The sequence below is a fragment of the Platichthys flesus genome, chromosome 16 (assembly GCF_949316205.1).
Source record: "Platichthys flesus chromosome 16, fPlaFle2.1, whole genome shotgun sequence".
Classification (NCBI taxonomy): Eukaryota; Metazoa; Chordata; class Actinopteri; order Pleuronectiformes; family Pleuronectidae; genus Platichthys; species Platichthys flesus.
The window spans coordinates 22,871,169-22,893,510 of NC_084960.1; the positions used below are offsets into that span (position 1 = coordinate 22,871,169).

A 22,342-nucleotide genomic window follows, 5' to 3' on the forward strand; every position below is an offset into this window, starting at 1 on the left:
CCATAGTCCAAGTTTCTGCCACTAGACCACCGCCTCTCCTTTAGATCACCGCCTCTCCTCTCCTCTAACCTAAGATTTAAGGATAAAAACTTGGATTAGGTAAACCCTTAATTCACAGTTGAAAATATCTCAAAATCGATCTTGATATCATTGGATGATAGAATGAACAAATTATACTTGCAAAATCTGTTCAATACATGACAATCACTGGTTTATGCTGATTGAGTAACGCCCCTCAGTTAATTTATTTTATTTATGTATTTTAGTTTTGCTCTATTTTAGTTGATGTTTTTTGTTTTGTTTACTTTAAAACTGTATCAACACCAGTGTACACATTGAAACGTTGATATATATATATATATATATTTTAAAAAAAAGTGTATCGGCTGTGGTTTACTTTACGACAACAGTCATCCCTATACGGTAACCCGCCATTTTACTCCAGGACAACAGCCGTCGTTCGTACTCCTCAAAACTAATGTGCGGCCTTCCTGAGTGTGCTTGCACTAGTGGACCGTTTCTACTCGTTATTAACCATATCTTAACCGCGTGTTGGTCGAGGAGACCGGCATATAGAGTGCGCGTGTTAGTACGGTCCATGGTCTGACATTTGTCCAGCATCGGAGGAGAGAGAAGGTAAGAGTCACCATCGAGGCTCATTGTTAGCATAGTTAGCCAAATGGCTGTTGAAGAGCACTTCACGAGTGCACATTTAATACACCAGAGTGAGTCTGATTGTCTATATAACACAGACTATTTATCGCAAGGGTGGTGATGTAAGTGTATACATGCGCTGTTTGGTTGTTTAAAGTGTTCCGCGGCGGCCACGTGGCAGCACTGCTGGGGTGGACCGACATTGGCACATGAATATATTCTTCCGTTGCTAGTTTTGGCCCATCGTGTACTCGAATGCGATCAAGCCAGCCGTTGTTTTTCTCTACGTTGTCAAACCAGCCGTAATGATGTACATTTGGAGGGCGTCCGACGCCGTATTCAGTCCATTATGGTACACGATTAAGCGTCTTAGAGCAGCTGACGAGAACGCTAATTTTCTTTACGGCTCGAAGTTACAGTATCACTATACAACCTCCTGAAAAGAGCATCTGATAAATGTACCATCCCCAAACTTACACACAATTTAAAAGAATCATCATTGAGTCGTAATGAGCACGATAATTAGGTAGCAGCGATTTACTTTTTTTTTTTATAACAATATAACGTTGAGTGGAGTGCATTCTATGAAAGTCAGATTATATTATGAACGGTAACATGTTAACATTATCTCAAACGCACTAAACTCAAGCAGTCATTTCATTAAGAGAAATTTCAGCTTAGACGTCCCACACCTGTAACTAAACAATTTTTTGTCTGATAGTATCTACCCTCATAGTACCTTTCTTCCATAAGTAATATTTTGTTCACACATATACATCTTAAACTAATTGTGTGTGTGTATAATATATATATAACTAAGTACTTTGAATGTGTCTTGGAGTATTTACTGCCAAAGATCCGTCTATTTATCTAAATTCAGCCTGTTCTAACTTTGATGTGGGATAACAACAAATTCTTAGTTAATGAGCATTAGACCTTTAACACAATGCACCTTCAGTTAGTCCATGTGATGTGTAGGGCTGGAGTAATCCACTGCCAACAAATGTTTCTGCAACAGGAACATCTTAGTATGGATGAAATGATTACCACTTGAATAGTACACTTGTAATCTTCTCAACGGTTTCTTGTAGTGTAAATCTTTAATTACCAGAAATACTGGTATGAATTGTTTGATACTGTCCAATATCTACCAAAGTTCAAACGTCTCCTAGATGCAAGCAGAGCATTTTCTTTGTGTTGTAAATACATAGCAAAAAGAGTGGCAAGCAGGTTGGGGCTGTAACGGCATGATAACTGCTAGTAATCTCTGTCCATAGTTGAAAAGAGATTACTAACTTGATGTCTTGGGTGTTTTTTTGCCCCAAATCGGACATTTGGGGTTTGTCGTCTGTGCAAGTTTTGTTGATAAAATAAATATTGTTAATATACAGCGTTTTAAAATTACTATATTTTGTAAATTAACAATGTTTTTACATTTGCAGCCCATTTAACTATACCACATTAATACTGATGACTAATAATCGTTATTCTGAATTTTGACACTGAATCTCTGATTTAACACTGACAGTACAAATACCATGTGCCATGAAGTACTTCAAAGTTGGAGTAATCTGCTGTTATAAGCATTATCCAAACCTTGATGTGGGATAAAAACCATATCTTTCAAAAACCAATTGGGAAATTATTGGCCATAATGGTGTGCATCTTCCCTAGCCTCACAATTCGATAACAAATCATTGATCTATCCCTTTAATGTATCTTGTACATACATTGTAGGTACTTTGGCAGTGTATTACTCAAACTCTACACTTGTACAAGTAGTTTAAGATGTACCTATTTTATATATGTAAGGTTCATAAACTACACATGAAGATGTAGAAATGATTTTTATTCAAGGTGTGAATAGGAGACAAACGGCTTGCTTGACCTCAATTGTACTTGTAGCAGTCTGCAGCGTTTTTGATGCTATTGACACACCTTACTGCTAAATCAGGTGAAAGATGACTCAGTTTCTTCCGCCAAACCTGCTGGCTCTCTTTGCGCCGCGGGATCCCATTCCATTTCTGCCTCAACTGGAGAAGTTGCCTCACGAGAAACATCACAACCAGCCTTACAGTGGCATTGCTCCATTCATCAGGCACTTCGAGGTGAACATTTAATCCTCTGCAATATTCTGATTGTGTACCAGCCTTCCTCTGTGCAACAACTGTTTATCTTCCCTTTGTGATTAGGACCCAAGAGATGCTCCTCCACCAACGAGGGCAGAGACCCGTGACGAGCGGCTGGAGAGAAAGGTGAGATTTGTGATAAATGGTCTCTATTTATATGGCGCATTTCTAGTCTTGAAAACTGCTCAAAAGAGCTTTAGGGTAAAGTTTTTCATTCACACAAATATTTGTACAATGCATGTGTATGTAGTACTTTTCTCTATGAGAAGGAGCAATTTGTGGATCAGTATCTTGCCCAAGGACTCTTTGGCATTCAGGTTAGAGGACGATCGCTCTCATTTCTGGAGCCAAATTAGACACATAGACATTTATGACATTTAAATCGCAATATTTGGGGCGGGAAAGATTGCAATTAGATAATTTTCCCAAATCGTTCAGCCCTCTAGTCGGTGTTCCCCGGAAATTATTCATGAAGTACCGATTATAAACAAATTCAGATGTGCTATTGATTGATATGAAACAATGGCGTAGAACACCAGGTCAGAAAGGATGTTAAGATAAATTTGTTCATAATGAAATTGGTGTGACACCCAAGTCCAGGTACTTAGTAGGGATGGGGGGGAAATAGCGATTTAGTTATGATTTGCAATTCTTATGAATGAAGATTTTAAATAGCCAAACTGTCCCAAATCGTTTTTTTAAATTGTAAATAAAAAAATAATTTATTGGTTTTATACGGGGGGGGATATATTTGGGGAAGGACCAACCTCACCCAAAGGCATGTTGACCAGCTCTTGTTTCTGCACAAGAATCTAAACATATCCAAGCACTAGCTTTGCATATGCCATCAACAGTGAAGCATAGCCTACTTTTTGATTATTTCAAAGTTTATATTTTAAGTAATTTTTATTCTTTCGATTTAATCTACCTTTTATTTATTGTTAAAAGTAGCCAGTGGCATACATTTCTTAATCTGTCAATTTGTGTGCAGTTGACAGGGACTATACAATAATAGGGCACATTTTTATTTATTTTCTCTATTTGCTGCCCGGCAGTCAATGAGTTAATGTTAATATTTGAAATAAAACTTGTAAAGCTCTAAGTGAATTTGGCTTTGTATTTGAAGGCATCATTCAAAGAAATTGCAATACACATCGTATTGTATCGGGAAGTCCCTGACGATTCCTGTCCCTACTGAGCATGTTGACCAACTCCTTTTTCTGAACAAAATGCCAATATTCCCAAATTAATTTAACATTTTGGTTCATGACCTTGCAGCCAACTGGACTGGTCTCTAATTTATAAAAGAGTGCACAGGATTCATACTAAAAGTGTATGTACGTACAAAAGCCGGAAATGGCGTACGCAACAGAAAGTTACGATTTATAAAACCTTGCGCACACACACCTGAACGCAATGTTCGCTTTATAAATCACAGTCCACCTGGAAACGTTCGTACGTGGATCTGCCTCCACACACCCACTTTCAATCATAAATGGTCAATGCAGAGCACGGATTGAATATTAAATTATGCGGCAGACCAATGGGCTTCCACCTTGAATCCTGACGGAGTCACGGCATCAAGCGATGTGAAGAGGAAGTGAAACTTTCTGACACTGACATTGAGGGGTTTGTTAGTGGGGTGGAGAGAACGATTTTATGGGACAGCAGTGATGTCACTGATAAAGATAATACACTGACACTCTGCCGCTGCTGTGGCTAACACAATGTATGAGATCAGAAATCGCTGAACCCTTGCTCCCTCCTCGTCTTTCCATTTGCATGCAAACATCGAGCAGATCCCCGCACCACTGTCACAGCAGTATTTTTTATTTAGGGCATCGGACCGATTCCCTCACATCAGTTGATCTTCATCAGTTGATATTATTTGGAAAGTTTCTTCATTTCTTGTAGGTGATCTCGGCACTGGATTCTCTTTTTTGCCTGATGATGCACAGTCACATTCACTGCAGTGATTTGATGATACACGCACAGTGTTAGAAGATACTATTAAAAGCTATGACTTGTTTTATATATTTTTTTAATTAAAAGGCTTGTTTGGGGCAGATATGTCGCGCGAGCAAAACTAAGATGTTGGTTTTAATGTAAATTATGAATTGGATCAATAACCTGGCTTCAGTTCACCACCTTACGTGTGAAAGCTAGTAATAAGTGGCCAACTTACATTTTTACATAAAATTAACCAGGGACAACAAATTGAGTCATCTGTTACAGTAGAAAATACAGTGAAATTGGGGCCTTAGAAAGGTGTATCTGATAATGAAATTGTTTTACCTTTAATTCATGCAAATCTTTTGTTTTTGCAGAGGCGAGAGAAAATTGAGCGAAGGCAAGCAGTGGTGGAGACAGAACTCAAGCTTTGTAAGTTGTCACTGTAATTTACAGTACATCCCTTTTTCTTTGTGTTAGGTCTTATTTCTCTATTTTCTCTATGCACCCAGAGCAAGTTCCTGCTTTCTCTATGACCTCAGTGTTGAGACGTACTCTACAGATGCTTGAGTAAAACCCTGGTTCTACTTTCCCATGAAGATTAACTTTTTAAGCCTTATAACTAGGGATGGGCGTTGGATTAAATAGTCTTCATCGACCGTCGGGAGAATTAATGACGAATTTTCGATTAATCATTCATATTTTCAAGTTAAAAAATTCACTATTTATAGGCTATATTAACATGAAGTGAAAAAAAAAAGCGTGTTTCCTCATTGAGATCTTTATTACAAGATGAACAAAATATGCGCTGCCGTAATCTTAAGCAGCGGAGCCGACAGCTAGAAGCCGGTGCTAAAAAACACAACTGACCCTCGTTTTTTTTTTCTCCAAAATAATCGAATAATAATATAAAAACATCATGTTAAACAACAACTTAACCACATCTATATAATACTTAGGTCTGACAGGTTTTGCCAGATGTAACTCAAAATTATCAAACAAGGCAACGAGTCGAGAAAGCTTCATAAAAATAACCAGTAACTCACATACAACCTCAGCACCAGCCTACGGGTTTGTGTTGAGAAAGATGAGCATGTTAACATTCCCCGAGGTCAGACGCGAGCGCAGCCTGGTGACCGTCAGTTCAGCCGCCGAAAAAACTCGCTTGGAGGGGACTGACATCCCCGTGATACACAGGAACCCCCGGCTAACTTCGCTAGCCTGGCCGAGGCTCCGGTGTTCGCGCTCCCCTCGTCCGTGTCAGACAACCAGGCTCCTCGTCTCCCCAGTGTCTGGGATGGCTTCGCAGTATTGGCAGTGAACCAAGTCATTTTTTAGCTCAAAATGGTCCCACTCTACACTTCGCCATGACCTCTTCATGTTTACCTTGGAAATGGAAATACACAGTAACTCGCAGCCAGTCGCAGGTAACTGAGTAGGCCTGTGGCATTTTTTTCAAACACTGCCCCCCGTGGTCAAATGTGTAATTAGCGAATTTCTCGATGAAAAAATTATTTCCTCTGCGAAATTCTTAATGATCAATTAATCGATCGTCGATTAATTATGCCCATCCCTACTTCTAACTGAAATTTGAAAACAATTTACCAATGTTTAGGGGATTGGCCAAATTGGTAATTAAACATCTGAGCCTCATGCAAGAGATGTTTGTATAAACCGATTTTTTTTCCCCTTCATCAATTTTCTCACATTGAGTTTTCTTACAGGTATTAACAGAATTTACTAGTGGTCCAGACCTGTCGTAGCAGTCACAAGAAATTTGCATGCTTGTATCCAGAGCATGTTTTTTCTAATGATTATATATTTCATTACTTTGAATCAAATATAATACTTAATTTATTTATGTATCCTTTAAATGTTGCAGTGTCCCGGGGAAATGCTGTAAATAATTCAGGTGGCATGTGAGATGGCTGGCAGGACTTGACTGTCACCACGATAACTGTAGCGGCCCTTTTACTTCGATCCACGTTACCAAAGGCCTCTTATATTGAGGCTACAGAGTTTTTATTAAGTCTGACTCTTGTCCAACAAATAGACCTTTCTCTGTTGTGAAAACCAATGTCACACACTTCCAGGAGGCAGGTAAATCTAGATAAGGGTTTATTTTCCAGCTCCAGCACAATTTACAGACGCACCTTATATCGATTTTTTTTTTACCGAATTGGGCGATGCTGTCTTTTCACAATGTCAAAAACTCATTGCGATCCACTCCAGACTTCACACTCACCATGATGTTCATCTGATCAATAACAACAACTTGCATGTGCAATGAACTGCATAACGGCATCCTCAACTGTCGCAACCAACAAGCCGCAAACAGCACCCCAAACAGAATATAATTAAATACAGCAGACAACATATAAAATATAATTTATCTGTATAAAATAAAACTACAAAGCTGGATAATTTAAGAACATATCAAACCAACATTCATATTTATTTACACATGGTGGCTCTTACAATAGCTATTGTTTGATAATTTAATTTAACTAAAATTTACTTTTTCCATTGGTGACTGGTGTTATGCTTAAACTCTGAGTGATTTAGACTAATCCTGCTGTGTTATTTGCATTATATCAGGGGACCCACATAATGACCCTAATGCACAAGGGGATGCCTTCAAGACTTTGTTTGTTGCACGAGTGGTGAGTATGGTCAAATCACACATACATTTTTGGGATTAAGCAAATGTGATAATTTATTATGTTACTCTGTCATTTCGTCTTTTTTGTAGAACTATGATACCACAGAGTCCAAGCTTCGACGTGAGTTTGAGGTATATGGCCCCGTCAAACGGGTAAGTTTAGCCGCTGTTTCTCACCTTTTTTAAGCAAGTGTACAAATTACACTTGCTTAAATCTGAAACCTGATGGAATCCTGTACAGAAAAAGGCACTGATCCAAAAAATTAAGGGAGCACTTTAATCACACACAAACATGATGTGAATGAAACCCTTCATGGTTGGATCAAAATCCCCTAAATCAAAGTGAAAAATTAAAATTGCAGACTTATCCAACTTTTGAATTTTCATCACGCCAACAAATAAGCTTTCACATGCAATCTAAACGACACCTGTGCATGCTCCTGACGTGTCGGTGAAAAGTTCATCTCAATCAGATAAATCCTGGGGGGCAAGTAGCGGCCAGGAACTGCCTACATACTCTTGCCACATTAGGCAGGGTGTTGTCCTGCACCAGAAGGGGACCCATGGCCCACTGTACCAGCTCTGGTAGGCGTGAGGATTTCATCCCAATACCGAACAGCAGTCAGGGTGCCATTGACTGGCACAGTGAGGTCGGTGCTACACTCTAAGGAAATGCGTCCCGTAAGCATAATTGACATACTGCCAAACTGGTTATCCTGGATGACGTCCAGTGGAAGTTGAAGCCCTTCTCCGGTTCCTCCTACTTGCACAATTTCACTGCTGGGTTGTTGCCTTTCTTCTGCCCTGTCCAGCTCTTTTTGTGTAATGGTCTGTGTCTCCTCCATGTTCTTGAGACTGTGCTGGGAAACAAAGCAAATGCAGTGGCACGCATTGATGTGTCAGTCTACAGGAGCTGGATGATCTGTGCTAGCTGAGTATGTCTTGCTACCAGACGTAAGAAAGGCACTACCAATATCATAATCTAGATTCAAATCAATCAGGTAGGATAAGGAATGAAAAAATTATCCGTGGCATCTGCCTGCAAAACCAATACCCTTTTGGGGTTTGCCCTGCTGTTACTCTCCAGTCCATCTCTTGTGACTTTGCACCAGAGCAGCTGAATTTCCTAGATTTACAATTTGCTACCCCAGATGTAGGGCTGCTAGATTTTTTTGAAATTTAATGGTGAATTCGATTATTGGGTCAAACGATCTCCAAACTACTATAATCGAGTCGAAACGCTTATTCTGCATTTTTGAGACTCTGATGCGCCATTCAGTCCTTCCCCAAAGCATTCAGCGGCCCAGCTGACTGGCACTCACTCAAGCAGCTGTAAAGTGAAGGAGGCGAGGTGTGTTTGTGTTGTGAAAAAGAGCAGCAGCACACCCTGTAGCGGCTGCTCCGCTCCCCAATATTCTCAAGCGCGCTCCCGCCTGGCTGTTCAGACCGGTCAGAACGGACCCACATTTCTCCGCGCCTGTCAGAGTTTTATGGTTGCCATCATTTAAGGGTTTGAATAACCGGGCACCGATATCCTGGTTTCACAGAGGAATCGTCATCGGTGTTAGCTGAACCGGAAGTGATTCGCTTTATTGCGTACGCTCAAGTCATTTAGAGAATAAAGCATAGACTTATATTCTAAGCATATTCTTAAGGGCACGTAATCGTTTGAATAATCGTGATTTCGAAATTGTCCAAAAATAATTGTGATTATGATGTTTTTCCATAATAGAGCAGCCCTACCCAGAAGTTGATTGGCTTGGTTTATACTGTGACAATAAGTGTCCACTTAATATTTTGGAGCAGTGTATGTTAAGCAGATCTCTGTGACGAAACGTATGATTCATACACCATGACTTTTTATATGAATTTTTTATCTTAAGATTTTTATTGTGGCAAGTCTGTAGTATATTTATTTATTGGGGTGTGGTAGGTCTGTGTATAATGATGTCTCCATCTGCTTCTTCCAGATTTACATAGTCTACAACAAGAGGACAGGGAAACCTCGCGGCTATGCATTCATTGAGTATGAGCATGAACGAGACATGCACTGTGAGTACCAACGTGGAACACTGAGCCAAAACCATTAATCACATGTTGACGATGACTGATCTCTGTGACCTGCAGGGTGGTTCTTCAGGTGAACCTTCTATCCCAAACCTTTGTTGTACATCCATGTTATTGTAATGATATGGGGGTGGCAGGTTTCAATACCTGGGGAAGGTGACTATTATAGCTAATAAGAGAATTGATAAGTTGTCATCAAAGGAGTCAGAGCACTTGTTACAGATGTATAGGCTATGGCTGCATGTTGAAAACGCCTTGTCGTGTGATGTGTGTTTGTATTTGATGCTTGTCATCAGCCAACTAATAGTCTGGCAGAGGAAGATAATTTCTTGATTCAGCGGGGCATCATTGGAAAAGTGAGAGAACTAAGAGGTAGAAGTGTGTTTCCTCGGTGACCCTGAACCATCATTGTCTGTCAAGGGGCACATTGTCTTAACAGTTAGATGTTGTAGCTCTGTGGAGGAGCAGTTCTCCTGGTTGGACTTTAACGGTAAGCAAATGGTCAGACTGGTCACTGAGTATTGAATGGGGTTTCAGACGTATGTGACAAAGATTTATGGAAACCCATTATTTTTATAACTTGGTTTTGAGCTTGTTTGTCTTAATTGGTGGTCCTCAACCCTGGTCATGGTGAGAATGGTTCATCTTCACCGCACTAGTGAGATATTTTTAGCTGGTGGCGATACCACAGTGAATAATACCAAAATACTCTCATTAGACAAGTATATGGTGCATCAAACACAGTGACACCATTTTGGGTTATTGGTGCGATTTGCTCTTCAAGACCAGAGTTGCTGAATCACAGCTATGCTGTCACAGCAGGGGTGTACTGCGGGGGGATGTGGGGCTAAACAGTATATTAACTGTGTGTTGTTCTCATTGCCACTGCAGCCGCCGTCTGTGATGGCTATTGGCCAGAGCTGGCTGGCAGATGATGATGGTTATGATACATCTACACCCTACTACCACAGCTCAGTATATGGTTGGTATAATGGGTTTGTATGATGGGTAAGATTTCTTTCCACCCTCCATCTCCTTTATAGGGAAGAATGAGCGATGTTCAATGGGTAAAGCATCTTTGCAAACCCTATTGAGCTTTCAGTGCTATGAATGCTAATTGGATGTTAGGCTTTGACCATGACCACTAGTGAATTTTTTGTTGCAAAATGATTCTGCCTTTTGTGTTAAAGCCACCATCGGGTTATCGAATGCTTTTAGAATAGTTGTTTACTAGCTGTATGGACGCAATAATGTTCATTGAGCAAGAAGGAGAAATGTTGAAACACAGCTGTTAGTCCCACCATCTTCTTGTGGAGTTTTATTAATGCAGTGACTGAATTTCTAGGAGCTTCTCATCCAGTGTTCAGTCTTATTTGGTATGTAGCTAATCATGGATTCTCACGTAAATATAAGTCTAAAGAAAAGGCATTTATATATAGAATTCCGCAACAGTCATATTTTTGCAGACATACCAGCAAATTTAGTTTTTTCTTCAAATGTTTAACATGCATTTGTCACTTATTGTCAGCTGGTGTTGGAACACTTGACAATAGAGACCTGAGGATGTTAAGCTGATTGTGCATGGCACAGTAGCACATCATCACTTTCGATCACCTAGAGAGAAACAATGTAGGCGCCTTCCTTCTCTCAATGTACTGGCAAATCTAAACATTTTATATAGGTATAGTTCACCTGAAAAATTTAAATTCACTATCTATTCACCACTATGCCAATGGAGGGGTGTGTCTACAAAACACTTGCAGTCTCAGGGTTAAACAGTGGTGCAGCAAAAATCCAATACAATTGAAATTACTGGTGACTCCTTCAGACGTAATATAAACAGACAAGTGTGGTGTTGGCAAGCCATGACATTCAAAATTGACTCGAAACAGCATCATTTACACTGCGTTTAAAGCCTACAGGTCCACTACTGGAAGCGACGATGCTAGTGGACGTAGTATTGCTAATGCACACCCAATGTGTGATCTTTGGCAAGAGCTTGTGTGCAGTGAGTGCGGTTTTCCGATGTGTGCGTGTGTGCAAACACAGCTCCGAGGAGGATATCAGAGTATAATTTGACTGTTACGGCTTCCGGACATTTAGATGACACCACACAAGGAGTATGGAGGCATGTTATGTTTTTTTCTGTTTTAAGTCTGTATTGGATTTGGCAGCAACACTGTTTACCACTGAGACTACAAAAGCTCCATGTGGACTCAAACATTTCACCCACCCCTCCATCGGCATAGTGGTGAGTAGATAGATTGAATTTTCATTTCTCAGTGAACTATCCATTTAAAGTTTACACCATGTGAAATCAGCTTTGCAAGTTCTGCAGCCAACGGTTTTGTTGAAGGCTTTAATGTTTAGTGTGTCCACACTATTGAAGAATGTTTCTTCCCCAGCTCAAAGAGATGGCAGCTGTCTGGAGCAACAACGTAATTTAGACAAGTCATACTTTCATTGTGACTATTAAGATGTCTACAATCTAGTTCTGAATACTAATAAATCAAGTGCATGATGTCTGCAATGCCATTTACGATGAGTTCAAACTGTATTTAAGTATTTTTAATCTAGGTGATATATTATACCTTAAAATATTGGCGAGACACCCAACTGTTAAAAAAATGATGAATGCATTGAGAAAATGCTTTCTAAACTAATGAAGTTTGGCTGGCTTTAATAGAAAAGGCAGAGTAGGGGGGATTCTCTTGGATATCCTACCTCGTGGGCCATTAATACATGTATTCATTACATACCTAAAGGCAGATAGTAGATTTAGCTTTCCTATCAACTGAAGACATGTTCTTCAAATATATTTGGACATTGGCCATACTAAATTAGTTAGACAGCCTAATTCATATTCAAAACACAACATTGTAGGAACATGTCTAATTTGAGTTCAGATAAAAACAAATTATTTTCCTACTTTCTCATTAGCTGGTTGAGTAACTCCTCCCCCTACTTTTATGTTTGTTTAAGTTGGTCATCTTGGTAGGACTGTTGGGGGTTTGGTAAGGCCCTAACATTGGATAGGGAGTTGAAATCCTTAGTGAACACAGGAAGACTTGGGGTTCTGGTAAGGCCCCTAAAAGAGGTGTTGTGACAGTATGTGTATTTTGGTGCTGAAGGATTTTGCTCAAGCCCCACAACAGGGGCAGGAACTGTCATGCTGCCCGTCATTGAGGGATTATGGTAAGACCATTAACAGTATAGGTAGTTATTGATGGGTTATGGTAAGGACCTCTTCTTGGACAGACAAGTTATCCCCTCAGTGATCATCACCACATCAGACCAGTCTAGCAGCCCCCATGACCAGGCTGGATTTCTCCATCCTTCGATCATGCAAGATGGATTGAAAGGCGGTTGTGTGGTATAATGGGTGTGGGGCAAAATGTACAGAAATAAGCAAGTATGCCAAATTCATTGTTGATAAATGTTCTTCACTGTTAGATTCCATCCTTTTATCCTCCATTGATGTTTCTAATTAACAGTTAAGCCATTAACAAAGTATGAATTTGAGTGTGTCTATACATTTATGCATATGTGTGTGTGTATATATAGGTATATATGTATGTGTATATTTATATATATATATATATATACATACGTGTGTGTGTGTGTGTGTGTCAACAGCCAGTGCAACTGTAACGAATGGGTCAACGTGTCAAAGCAAATTATGCACAACGCTCTAAGAAGCAATTGTACCAAACTCAATGTTTACAGACATTAAGTTTTTATGAGATGTGTAAAGAGAAATTCGATCTTTAGGAAACTATGGTGGCTCGCCACAGTCAAGGTAATTGGAAAAACTTTGGAGCTATAGGTCTGTTTCTATTTTTTTCATTGCATTGGTGTTTGTGTGTGTGACTCCATGTTATGTCGTTTACGCTGGGGCTGCAACAATCGACAATTTCGATCATCGATTTATGTCTTGATTGCTTTAATTGAGTATTCATCTGATAATAGAAAATAAGGAACTTTACCTTAAAGTTTAGACAATGCCCTTTTTAATCTGCATAACAGATATTGGTAAAATTTTTATTATTGATATGTACACTTGAACAAAAAAAAATATTTCAACAGAAATGTAGCTCTCTCATGACAACCTAAAACATTGAGTAGAATGTGTTTGAATCTTACTAGTCAGAATGTAAGTTAAGATGTTAAAGATTTTAGCTTTTACTACTCAAAACATTTACAGATATTGCTTTCCCAAGTTAAAATAATGCTATAGTTATGCCAAAGAAATGTTGGTCTTTCAATCAACAGATTTCTTGTTTACTCAGTAATTGGACTTAATCGCACATGCAAACTATTAATCTGTCTGGTCCCATCAGGCCTGGGTCGGGAAGTCAAATGAAGTCGTCTGCTCCGTCCAAAAATACCTAACACTTGCTGTGCTTTTATTTAACAAAAGTAATGATCCTTATAATAACAATGACTCTGGCCCTTTCTCCTCTATATACATTGCAGTGTTTGCATCTGCCATTTTTCAAACAGTTTCTCCAGAGAAGAGACTGTCATTTGAACTACGCAAGACATGGCGTTGGCTGGCTTACTCCCCCACCACTTGAGTCGTTGCAACAGTGCCTGCTGTGCGTCATAACCAACTGCAAATCCGAATAATCAATGATGAAATTGGTTGCCAACTATTTAATAATCCATTTATAATGATATAATCAAATAGTTGTTGCAGCCCTAGTTGAGATTAGAGGACATACAACTGTATTGATTCCAGTCAGGGAAATTCTTGTTATAGTAGATCATCTAAATTAGGTACACAAGGTAATAAAAAAAGGCAATATAATAAATATTTAATAAAAATACAGAATATGGACCTACTGTACTGCTCAAATAAATTAAGGGAATACTTAAATCACATCAGATCTTGATGAACGTGCTATGCTTAAAAACTTTACTGATACACATTGTATGATTTCATGAGAACATAATTACTTTATGGCCAATGGAAGCCAAAATTATTAACCAATTGAAGGCTGGATTCAGAACCACACCTTAGAACTCCTTGACAGTGTGTGGCCCATTAGTGCTCAATTGAACATGAGGGCCAGGCAACACATTACATTACAGTAGCTTGCTGATGCTCTGATCCAGGTCTGAGTCAGGATCAGGCCTAGACATTGTTTGGATTGCAGGCTAGATTATACCCCGGGTATAGTATGGCCTAGGTCAATTCATACCCCTCAGTCCATATAATATGCAAGAATTACTTAATTTGTCAACATTTTATTGGGGGTTCAGCTTTGTCAGGTACGTTAAGTGAGAAAGCTATCTGAATTAAATCTTAAAACTCTAAAACATAGACTTTTATTACCTCAACCAGAAAAAATATTAGACTTCCATAAAGATCAATTATTATTATTACGTCCTGGAACTTCAACTTCTAAGACTAGCAAGTCCTCACCAAAATATAAATGTATAAAGTTAAACACTGATAACAACATAAAATGATCATGATTGTTTTCAAGATAAAGTGCATGTTCTGTTGATGACCGTAGATTGAAGCTTGCGGGATAGGTCAACTGAGCCATGGAGTCACTTTTGTGTGGATGACAATTCATCCCCTAGGGTATACTCTGGCCTGGAGGGGTACAGTATGGCCTAGGCTATTTTACAACCCAAGGTATAGTTTGGCCTCTGGCTTGGGCCAAAGTATACCCAGGATTAATCTGGGCGGGGTTCATTTGGCCTGTTACACCAATTTGTCTAATTAGTGTTGTGAGTAGTTGTGATATAAATAAACAAAAGGGGACCGCATTTAGTTAACATTTTGAGTGGTATTGAAGACTGACAACAATAGGAATGAAGGACCTGTGGAAGCGTTCCATCCTGCAATGTGGATGCTGCAGATTTTTGCTGAAAGAGCTAATATGCTATCTTCAGTCATCCATTTGAAATTGTATATTTTAATCGGTTATTGGTAGGGACGGGAATCATCAGGGACCTCCCGATACGATACAATCCCTATACTCAGGTGGCGATACGATATGTATTTCGATTCTGTGGGTATTGCGATTCTTTAAGTATTGCGATTCGATATCAAGATTTCTTGCGATTTATTTTGGTTATTTTTTTAAAAATACTGGACCATGGAAAATTATTGAATCATACCTTCAAATACAACAGTCAAATTAATTTGGAGCGTTTTACAAGATTTAAATACATAAAAATGTGCCCTATTGTATAGCCCCTGTCAACTGCACACAAATCTGACAGATTAAGAAACGTATGCCACTTAGGCTACTTTTAAACAATAAATAAAAGGTAAATTAAATACAATGATAAAATATAAACTTTGTAATAAACAAAAGTAGGCTATACTTCACTGTTGTTTTCATGTAGGCTATGCAAAGCTAGTGCTTTGGTATGTTTAGATTCTTGTGCAAAAACAAGAGCTGGTCAACATGCTCTGGGGTGAGGTTGCTTCTCCCCCCCCCCCCCCCCCCCCCCCCCCCCCCAAAAAAAAAAAACCACTTATTTTCTTCTCAAAGGTTTCAAAAGATTGATGTTTCCACATCAGAAGAGATTACTGTCAGACCATAGATTTTGGGTGAAAAATATATACTGCCTATAGTGAAAAATTTATTTTATGTCTGACCACTGACAAACGTTTGTTGGCACAGACATTTATTCAACAAACGCAAACATTTTCATAGAAAATACATTTTCCTGGTAAAGAAATGGAAAGTAGATTGTCAACTGTTCCAGAAGGGCTGGTTGGCTGTCCTAATCACCGTTGAACTTTAGATTGAGCATCCATCAAAATATAAATTGTCCCTTGTTAATCTTTAAAATAATCTGGATTTATAACACATTGCCACTGTTATTTAAAGAATGAACAGTCAAGATTTATATTGGAAGTAAGTTATTTGGGTGTAAGGAAGTATAGTCCCATTATCCTTCAGCTTTCACCCAGAGAGCAGCCATCTCGGCCTCGCCTGCTCCTGGTCAGTATAATAATGCACTGTTGGTTTCCTTGGCCATATTGATGAAGTCATACTCTGATCTCACATCTCTATTCCTTCTCCTATTCCTCTCCTCCAGCCTCCTACAAACATGCAGATGGGAAGAAGATTGATGGTAGAAGGGTGCTAGTGGACGTGGAACGAGGACGCACTGTCAAAGGATGGCAACCTCGCAGACTAGGTCAGCCCCCGTTTTGATATTGCATCTTTGTCCTATCTAATGATAGGTTTTTGTTAAATATAGTTACTTCAGAAAGCATTAGCACCCCTTTATGTTTTGTGCATTTTGTCATCTTGTCAATTTGAGAGCCCAATTCTTTGGCTTTACTGTAAATTACTACCTTTACCCTGCAAACTGGTTTTGATTTTTGTATTTGTTCAATTTCTTGTTTGTATTTTTTTAATTGATAAACATAGATGCAGGCTCTTTAATTTAGTTTTTTTGTGTGTTTCTATCTGCCTCCGATACTTAGAAATAAAGGTCTAGGTGACCTTGTAACAGTGTTGCATCTTTGGGCATGTCAGTCTTTGTCGCAGTAATACTGGCTGTTGCTTGCCAAAATCATCCTCCTCTCCTTGTTCGTCCGTCACCCACTGAGCTAGCATTATGCAAATGCTACACTTAAGCTTAATGTTGAGAAATCTCGAGAGTATATAATCATGTTTTGCTTATTTTCTTAATCAGGTGGTGGTTTGGGTGGCACTAGGAGAGGTGGAGCTGATGTCAACATAAAGCACTCTGGTCGAGATGATGCATCACGTTATGACGATCGCACCCTTGGGGGGTAAGTGCTTTAAGATAACCTGTATTGTATACAATTGTTTTCTGCTGTGTATAACAGTTTACTTTGTCTGAACTTTTCACAGTGATCGGGAACGTGGAGATCGGCGGGAACGAAGCCGGGATCATGACAGGGAAAAGGATAGAGACCGTCGGAGATCTAGATCACGGGAACGCCGTCGTCGCACACGCTCTCGAGAGCGTGAAAGAGAGAGAGAAAGACCGACTGTGGGGGTAGAGGATGCTAGCAGTGGTAATCGGCGTCGAGAGCGAGAGAGGGAGCGTGGGGGGACAATGGTAGGAGACAGCCGAAGCAGGGAGAGGAGTCGAGAACGGAAGAGAAGGAGCAGGAGCCGGGATCGTAAGAGGGACAGGGAAAGAGGCAAGGGACTGGATGGGGAGGAGGTCAGCCAGGGAGACGTTGCCCCTGATGGTGAGGAGCGGGTGCTGGAGGAACATGAAGGAGAAGTGGGTGAGGGCACGGAAGAGCGTAGAGACCGAGAAAGGGACAGAGACCGAAGGCGTAGCCACAGGGACAAAGAGAGGCGCAGGGGAGATCGGGACAAAGACAGGGAGCACAAAAGGGAGCGGGGTGAGAGAGATAAAGGGGATCGCAGGGAAGAACGGCATGGATCTCTGCGCGATGGCATGGGCCCGCAGGATGACGTGGGCATTGAGAATGAGGGAGGACCAACATCTCACATGGAGGACTACAGTCAGGATGGGATGATTGACCAGCAGTCAGTGCCATCTGCTGATGGCTATGGCTCCAGTGAGAATGGCTACAAGATGGAGGTACCAGGTGATGAATACTGAACTGGCCCCTCCCCCAGTAGACAACCACTCATACATCAGTTTACTACTATCCTTTAAACTGGCCCCTCGATTTCTGCCAAGGATCAAAAAGCCTAAAAGGGGTCAGGGCTTCCTCAGTATCACACATTTAGCTAGCTGTCAAGAATCTGTTGAAAAATTACATTCGATATTGTTGTACACAGTTCATGCATATACCTGATTTGATTTTACCAAAAGTCGCAGCTCCAAACTAATCGGCCACTAAATGTAATCAGTGATTACGACAAATAATTCCAAATAATTTTTTTCTCCCATAGTAAACTTTGAAATTATCTGTTCATTTTGAGATGGGTAGATTGTTTTTGGTTTCCTTATTCATAAACTTGTTACATTGTATGATAAATTGGACACAGTTAACAGTTTCTGCTCAATGTATGTGAAGTGGAAGGAAATGTGACTTCTTTTTTGTTTGTTCTTACTGGAATATCCTGTCGTATGTATGTTAGTTTTGCAGGGTTATTTTAATAAATTTGTGATTGCCAGCCTAAGTTGCTACATTACACATACATTTGTATTGCTTTTTCACTACACCACTACAACACTTTCCGCTATTACATTTAAGGCAACCATTGCTTTCCTTTCGTTACCATTCATTATGAATAAAAGACCACAAATTGTTTTTGATATAGCTTTAATGACATTGATCTGAATTGTGTGGTAACAAATAATTGCACTGCTCCGGATTTCAATCGATCAATTTATGAAGCACAAGTGACTGAATCCGTTTCACATTCTTGGGTGCTGGTGCAAATGAAAGTGACAACGGGTGCAATAGAGAGGCAAAAGTATGACAACTCCCAACAAGGGAATGGCTTTGCATGTGGTGGCGACAGACAAATGTCTCCTTATATTACCTGACTAATTCTTCTTCTACTGTCCTTTTCACCAAAATGAGGCAATACTTGCAGCCCAATCAGGTTGCACAGGTTGTCCAGCTCCTCCAGGAGGGCACATCCATTGTGCGGTCACAAGAAGGTTAACTGTGCCTCCCAGCAGGAGGAGATACCAGGAGACCAGTCGTTTCACAAGGAGAGCTGGAATCAATCAATCAAATTTTATTTGTGTAGCCCATATTCACAAATTACAATTCATCTCATAGGGCTTTAACAGGGTGTGACATCCTCTGTCCTTAACCCTCAGCAAGAGTAAGGAAAAACTACTAAAAACCCTTTTAACAGGGTAAAAATACGTAGAAACCTCAGAAAGGGCCACATGTGAGGGATCCCTCTCCCAGGACGGACAGAAGTGCAATAGATGCCACGTGCAGGAAAACATCAAGATTAAAGTCTTCAAGATTAAAGTCTCTAGCAGCATTTGATGGGGGTAAGCATCCCAAAGGACAACCCCAACATGACATGCCAAGCAGTCCCGCTGCAATCACAGTCCATGGTCAGCAACCAGCAGGACCACGATCCACCATCCAGACCAGAACGCCACTCCAGTCCTCAGTCACCGTCCACCGCCACCCACCACGAGCCGCCGCCGCGGTCCTGGTCCAATGCCCGTACCCGATGCCAACGCGACACAGGGTCCGCCACCACCACCACGATCAGCCCACACGACACAGAATCCGCCACACAGGATCCACCACCGCGACCCCCTGTGCACGATCAACAAACCGCAATCCATGGTGTGGCCACAGAGGCCCTGGATCTGCGGGTGATAAAGCAAAGGGATTCCAGGGAAGGGGGATAGGGATGGAGAAGAGGAAGGAGAAGCTCCGTGTGTCATGTGTCATAAAATGGAACAAGTAACGTTCTGCCACACTAATTAGCTCTAACTATAAGCATTATCAAAAAGGAAGGTTTTGAGCCTACTCTTAAACAAACAGATGGTGTCTGCCTCCTGAACTGAAAGTGGTAGTTTATTCCACAGCAGAGGAGCTTGACGGCTAAAAGCTCTGGCTCCTACTCTACTTTTAAAGACTTTAGGGATGACAAGTAGGCCTAAATTCTGGGAGCGGAGTGCTCTAGTTGGTTTATAAGGTAATATCAGCTCTTTAAGGTAAAATGGTGTCATATTATTAAGGGCCTTGAAGGTGAGGAGGAGAATTTTTAATTCTATTCTGGATTTAACTGGAAGCCAGTGTAGCGATGCTAACACAGGAGAAATGTTCTCTCTTTTATTTGTTCTCGTCAGGACATGTGCTGCGGCATTTTGGACAAGCTGTAGAGTCTTTAACGACTTACTGCTGGAGCCTGATAATAATGAATTACAATAGTCCAGTCTCGATGTAACAAAGGCGTGGACTAGTTTTTCTGCATCTTTTTGCAAAAGGACATGTCTGATTTTTGAGATATTACGCAAGTGGAAAAAGGCGGTTCTAGAAATTTGTTTTAAGTGACAAAGGATAAATCAGGATCGAAGATCACTCCCAAGTTCCTGACTGTTTTGTTGGAAGCAAGGGCAATGTCGTCTAGCGCAGCTATATCATTAGATAATGTATCTCTGAGGTGTTTGGGGCCAAGTATTATAACCTCTGTTTTGTCTGAGTTTAATTTTTAACCACTTTTTCTAAGATTTTAGACATGAAGGGGAGATTAGATATTGGTCTGTAATTGGCTCAAACCTGTGGGTCTAGAGTGGGTATTTTGAGAAGGGGTTTGATTACTGCTATTTTAAAAGACTGCGGTGATGATAATGACAGATTGATTGTATTAAGTAACGAACTATCAATTAGGGGCAGAATTTCTTTAAGTAATTTTATAGGAATGGGATCTAAGATACAGGTTGTTGGTTTAGAACCTGAGATTAATTTGGTAAGCTGATCACAGGTGATCAGAGAGAAGCGGCCTCGAATTGGTAGGATTCTCAGCCGTTCCTGAGATATCTGTTGTTGGGAGGGTATTAATGCCAATTGAGGGCAGGAGATGGGTGATTTTATTTCTAATAGTTAGAATTTTATCATTAAAATAGGTCATAAAGATATTGCTATTTAGGGATCAAGGAATACTGGGTTCGCCGGAGGTGTGACTCTGTCAGCCTGGCTACAGTGCTGAAGAGAAACCTGGGGTTGTTTTTATTCTCTTCTATTAGTTTTGAATAGTAGGCGGGTTAGTCTTGCTTTGTGGAGAGCCTTTTTATATTCTTTAACACTATTCTTCCAGTCTATGAGGTTTTCAACATGGTTGCTGGAGCGCCACTTCCTTTCTAGTTTTCTTGATAATTGTTTTAACTCATTTGTCTGGGAATAATACCACGAATCTGCGAATCTCTGCAGACTCCTGCAGCAGCTGCCCTGTGTTGGACCGCAAGGAGGTCATGAGTCTTTTTTGCCGGTTCTTACGTTCGAGGCCAAAGAAGAAGTGAGAGGGAGCATCCATCTTGGCAACATACTGGAACCAGGAGTGAAGCAGAGCACCTTGAGCAGAAAAAAACAACAGGTCTGACAGAGCTGACCTTTTGTTTTTGAGAACTTTAATATGTTCTCTGTCTCCTGTGGATTCTGGTAAATTTTGCAGATCCACTATTTCTCTCTCCAGAGCTTTCATAGACCTGGTCATGTCCCTCTTGACATTGAGAGTGTACTGTAGGCACAGATGCTTAATTTGACCCTTTCCTATATCCCACCACTGCTGTAATGAGGTGTAGTCAGATTTAGTTTTTGAATAGTTTTTCCACAACAAACTGAAAGCACTTTAGGTAGCTGAATGCTAATGCAAGCTAACATGACTTATTTAGTCTAAAAAAAGGGATTCGGCATTAGCAGGAGATGCATGTTTACAGAATGAAACGGCTGAGAGCTGTACTGAGGTGAAGAGAGGGGATGAAGAGACAGGGGAAGAAGAGTTGTTAGGGAGAGACTCGGGAGAGTTCCCAGAAATGCAGCCACAAGGCACAGGAGGAGACTAAATCTACGCAGGTTTGTGTATTTATTTTATTTGTGTAGCCTGCATGATGGAAACAAAAACAATACAAACATAGTGTTTTTATACAATTTTTAATACAACTCTGTTTATATCTTACTGAGTAATGTAACTGTAACATTAGCTTTGCAGTGCATATCAGTAGCTGACAAAAAAGCTGATAAAACCTCAGCGACACCATTGAACAATTATCTGAATACTTTAGAGGATTGCACAAAAACCGTCATTACCTGTTTGATGCTGAGGGTCAGAGAAGAAGTAGGCTGCAGCCGTTTGGCGCTCAGCGCTGCATGAGCACCAAGTGGAGGAGGTGGAGGGAGGGGCGCGGCAGGGACTTGTGAGCGCCGCGGAGCATGTCGGAAGAAATTCTCACAAGAACTCAAATAAAT

General features: G+C 40.4%; 1 protein-coding gene across 1 annotated transcript; it reads left to right on the forward strand.

The window, feature by feature from the left end:
* Positions 1-436: 436 nt before the first annotated feature.
* On the forward strand, positions 437-18,589 carry snrnp70 (small nuclear ribonucleoprotein 70 (U1)). Its single transcript, XM_062407330.1, has 10 exons — positions 437-636; positions 2,609-2,762; positions 2,847-2,909; positions 5,111-5,165; positions 7,332-7,396; positions 7,486-7,548; positions 9,366-9,447; positions 16,531-16,632; positions 17,137-17,236; positions 17,319-18,589. The coding sequence occupies exons 2-10, from the start codon at positions 2,616-2,618 to the stop codon at positions 18,046-18,048; spliced, it is 1,407 nt and encodes a 468-aa protein (XP_062263314.1). The 5' UTR covers positions 437-636; positions 2,609-2,615; the 3' UTR covers positions 18,049-18,589.
* The last annotated feature ends 3,753 nt before the right edge of the window (positions 18,590-22,342 follow it).

Excerpts from the sequence above, each read along its gene's own strand:
- snrnp70 (XM_062407330.1), top strand. The coding sequence starts at position 2,616 with ATGACTCAGTTTCTTCCGCCAAACCTGCTGGCTCTCTTTGCGCCGCGG. Across the intron at positions 2,763-2,846 it reads CATTCATCAGGCACTTCGAG|GACCCAAGAGATGCTCCTCC; the intron begins GTGAACATTTAA and ends CTTTGTGATTAG. Across the intron at positions 5,166-7,331 it reads GGAGACAGAACTCAAGCTTT|GGGACCCACATAATGACCCT; the intron begins GTAAGTTGTCAC and ends GCATTATATCAG.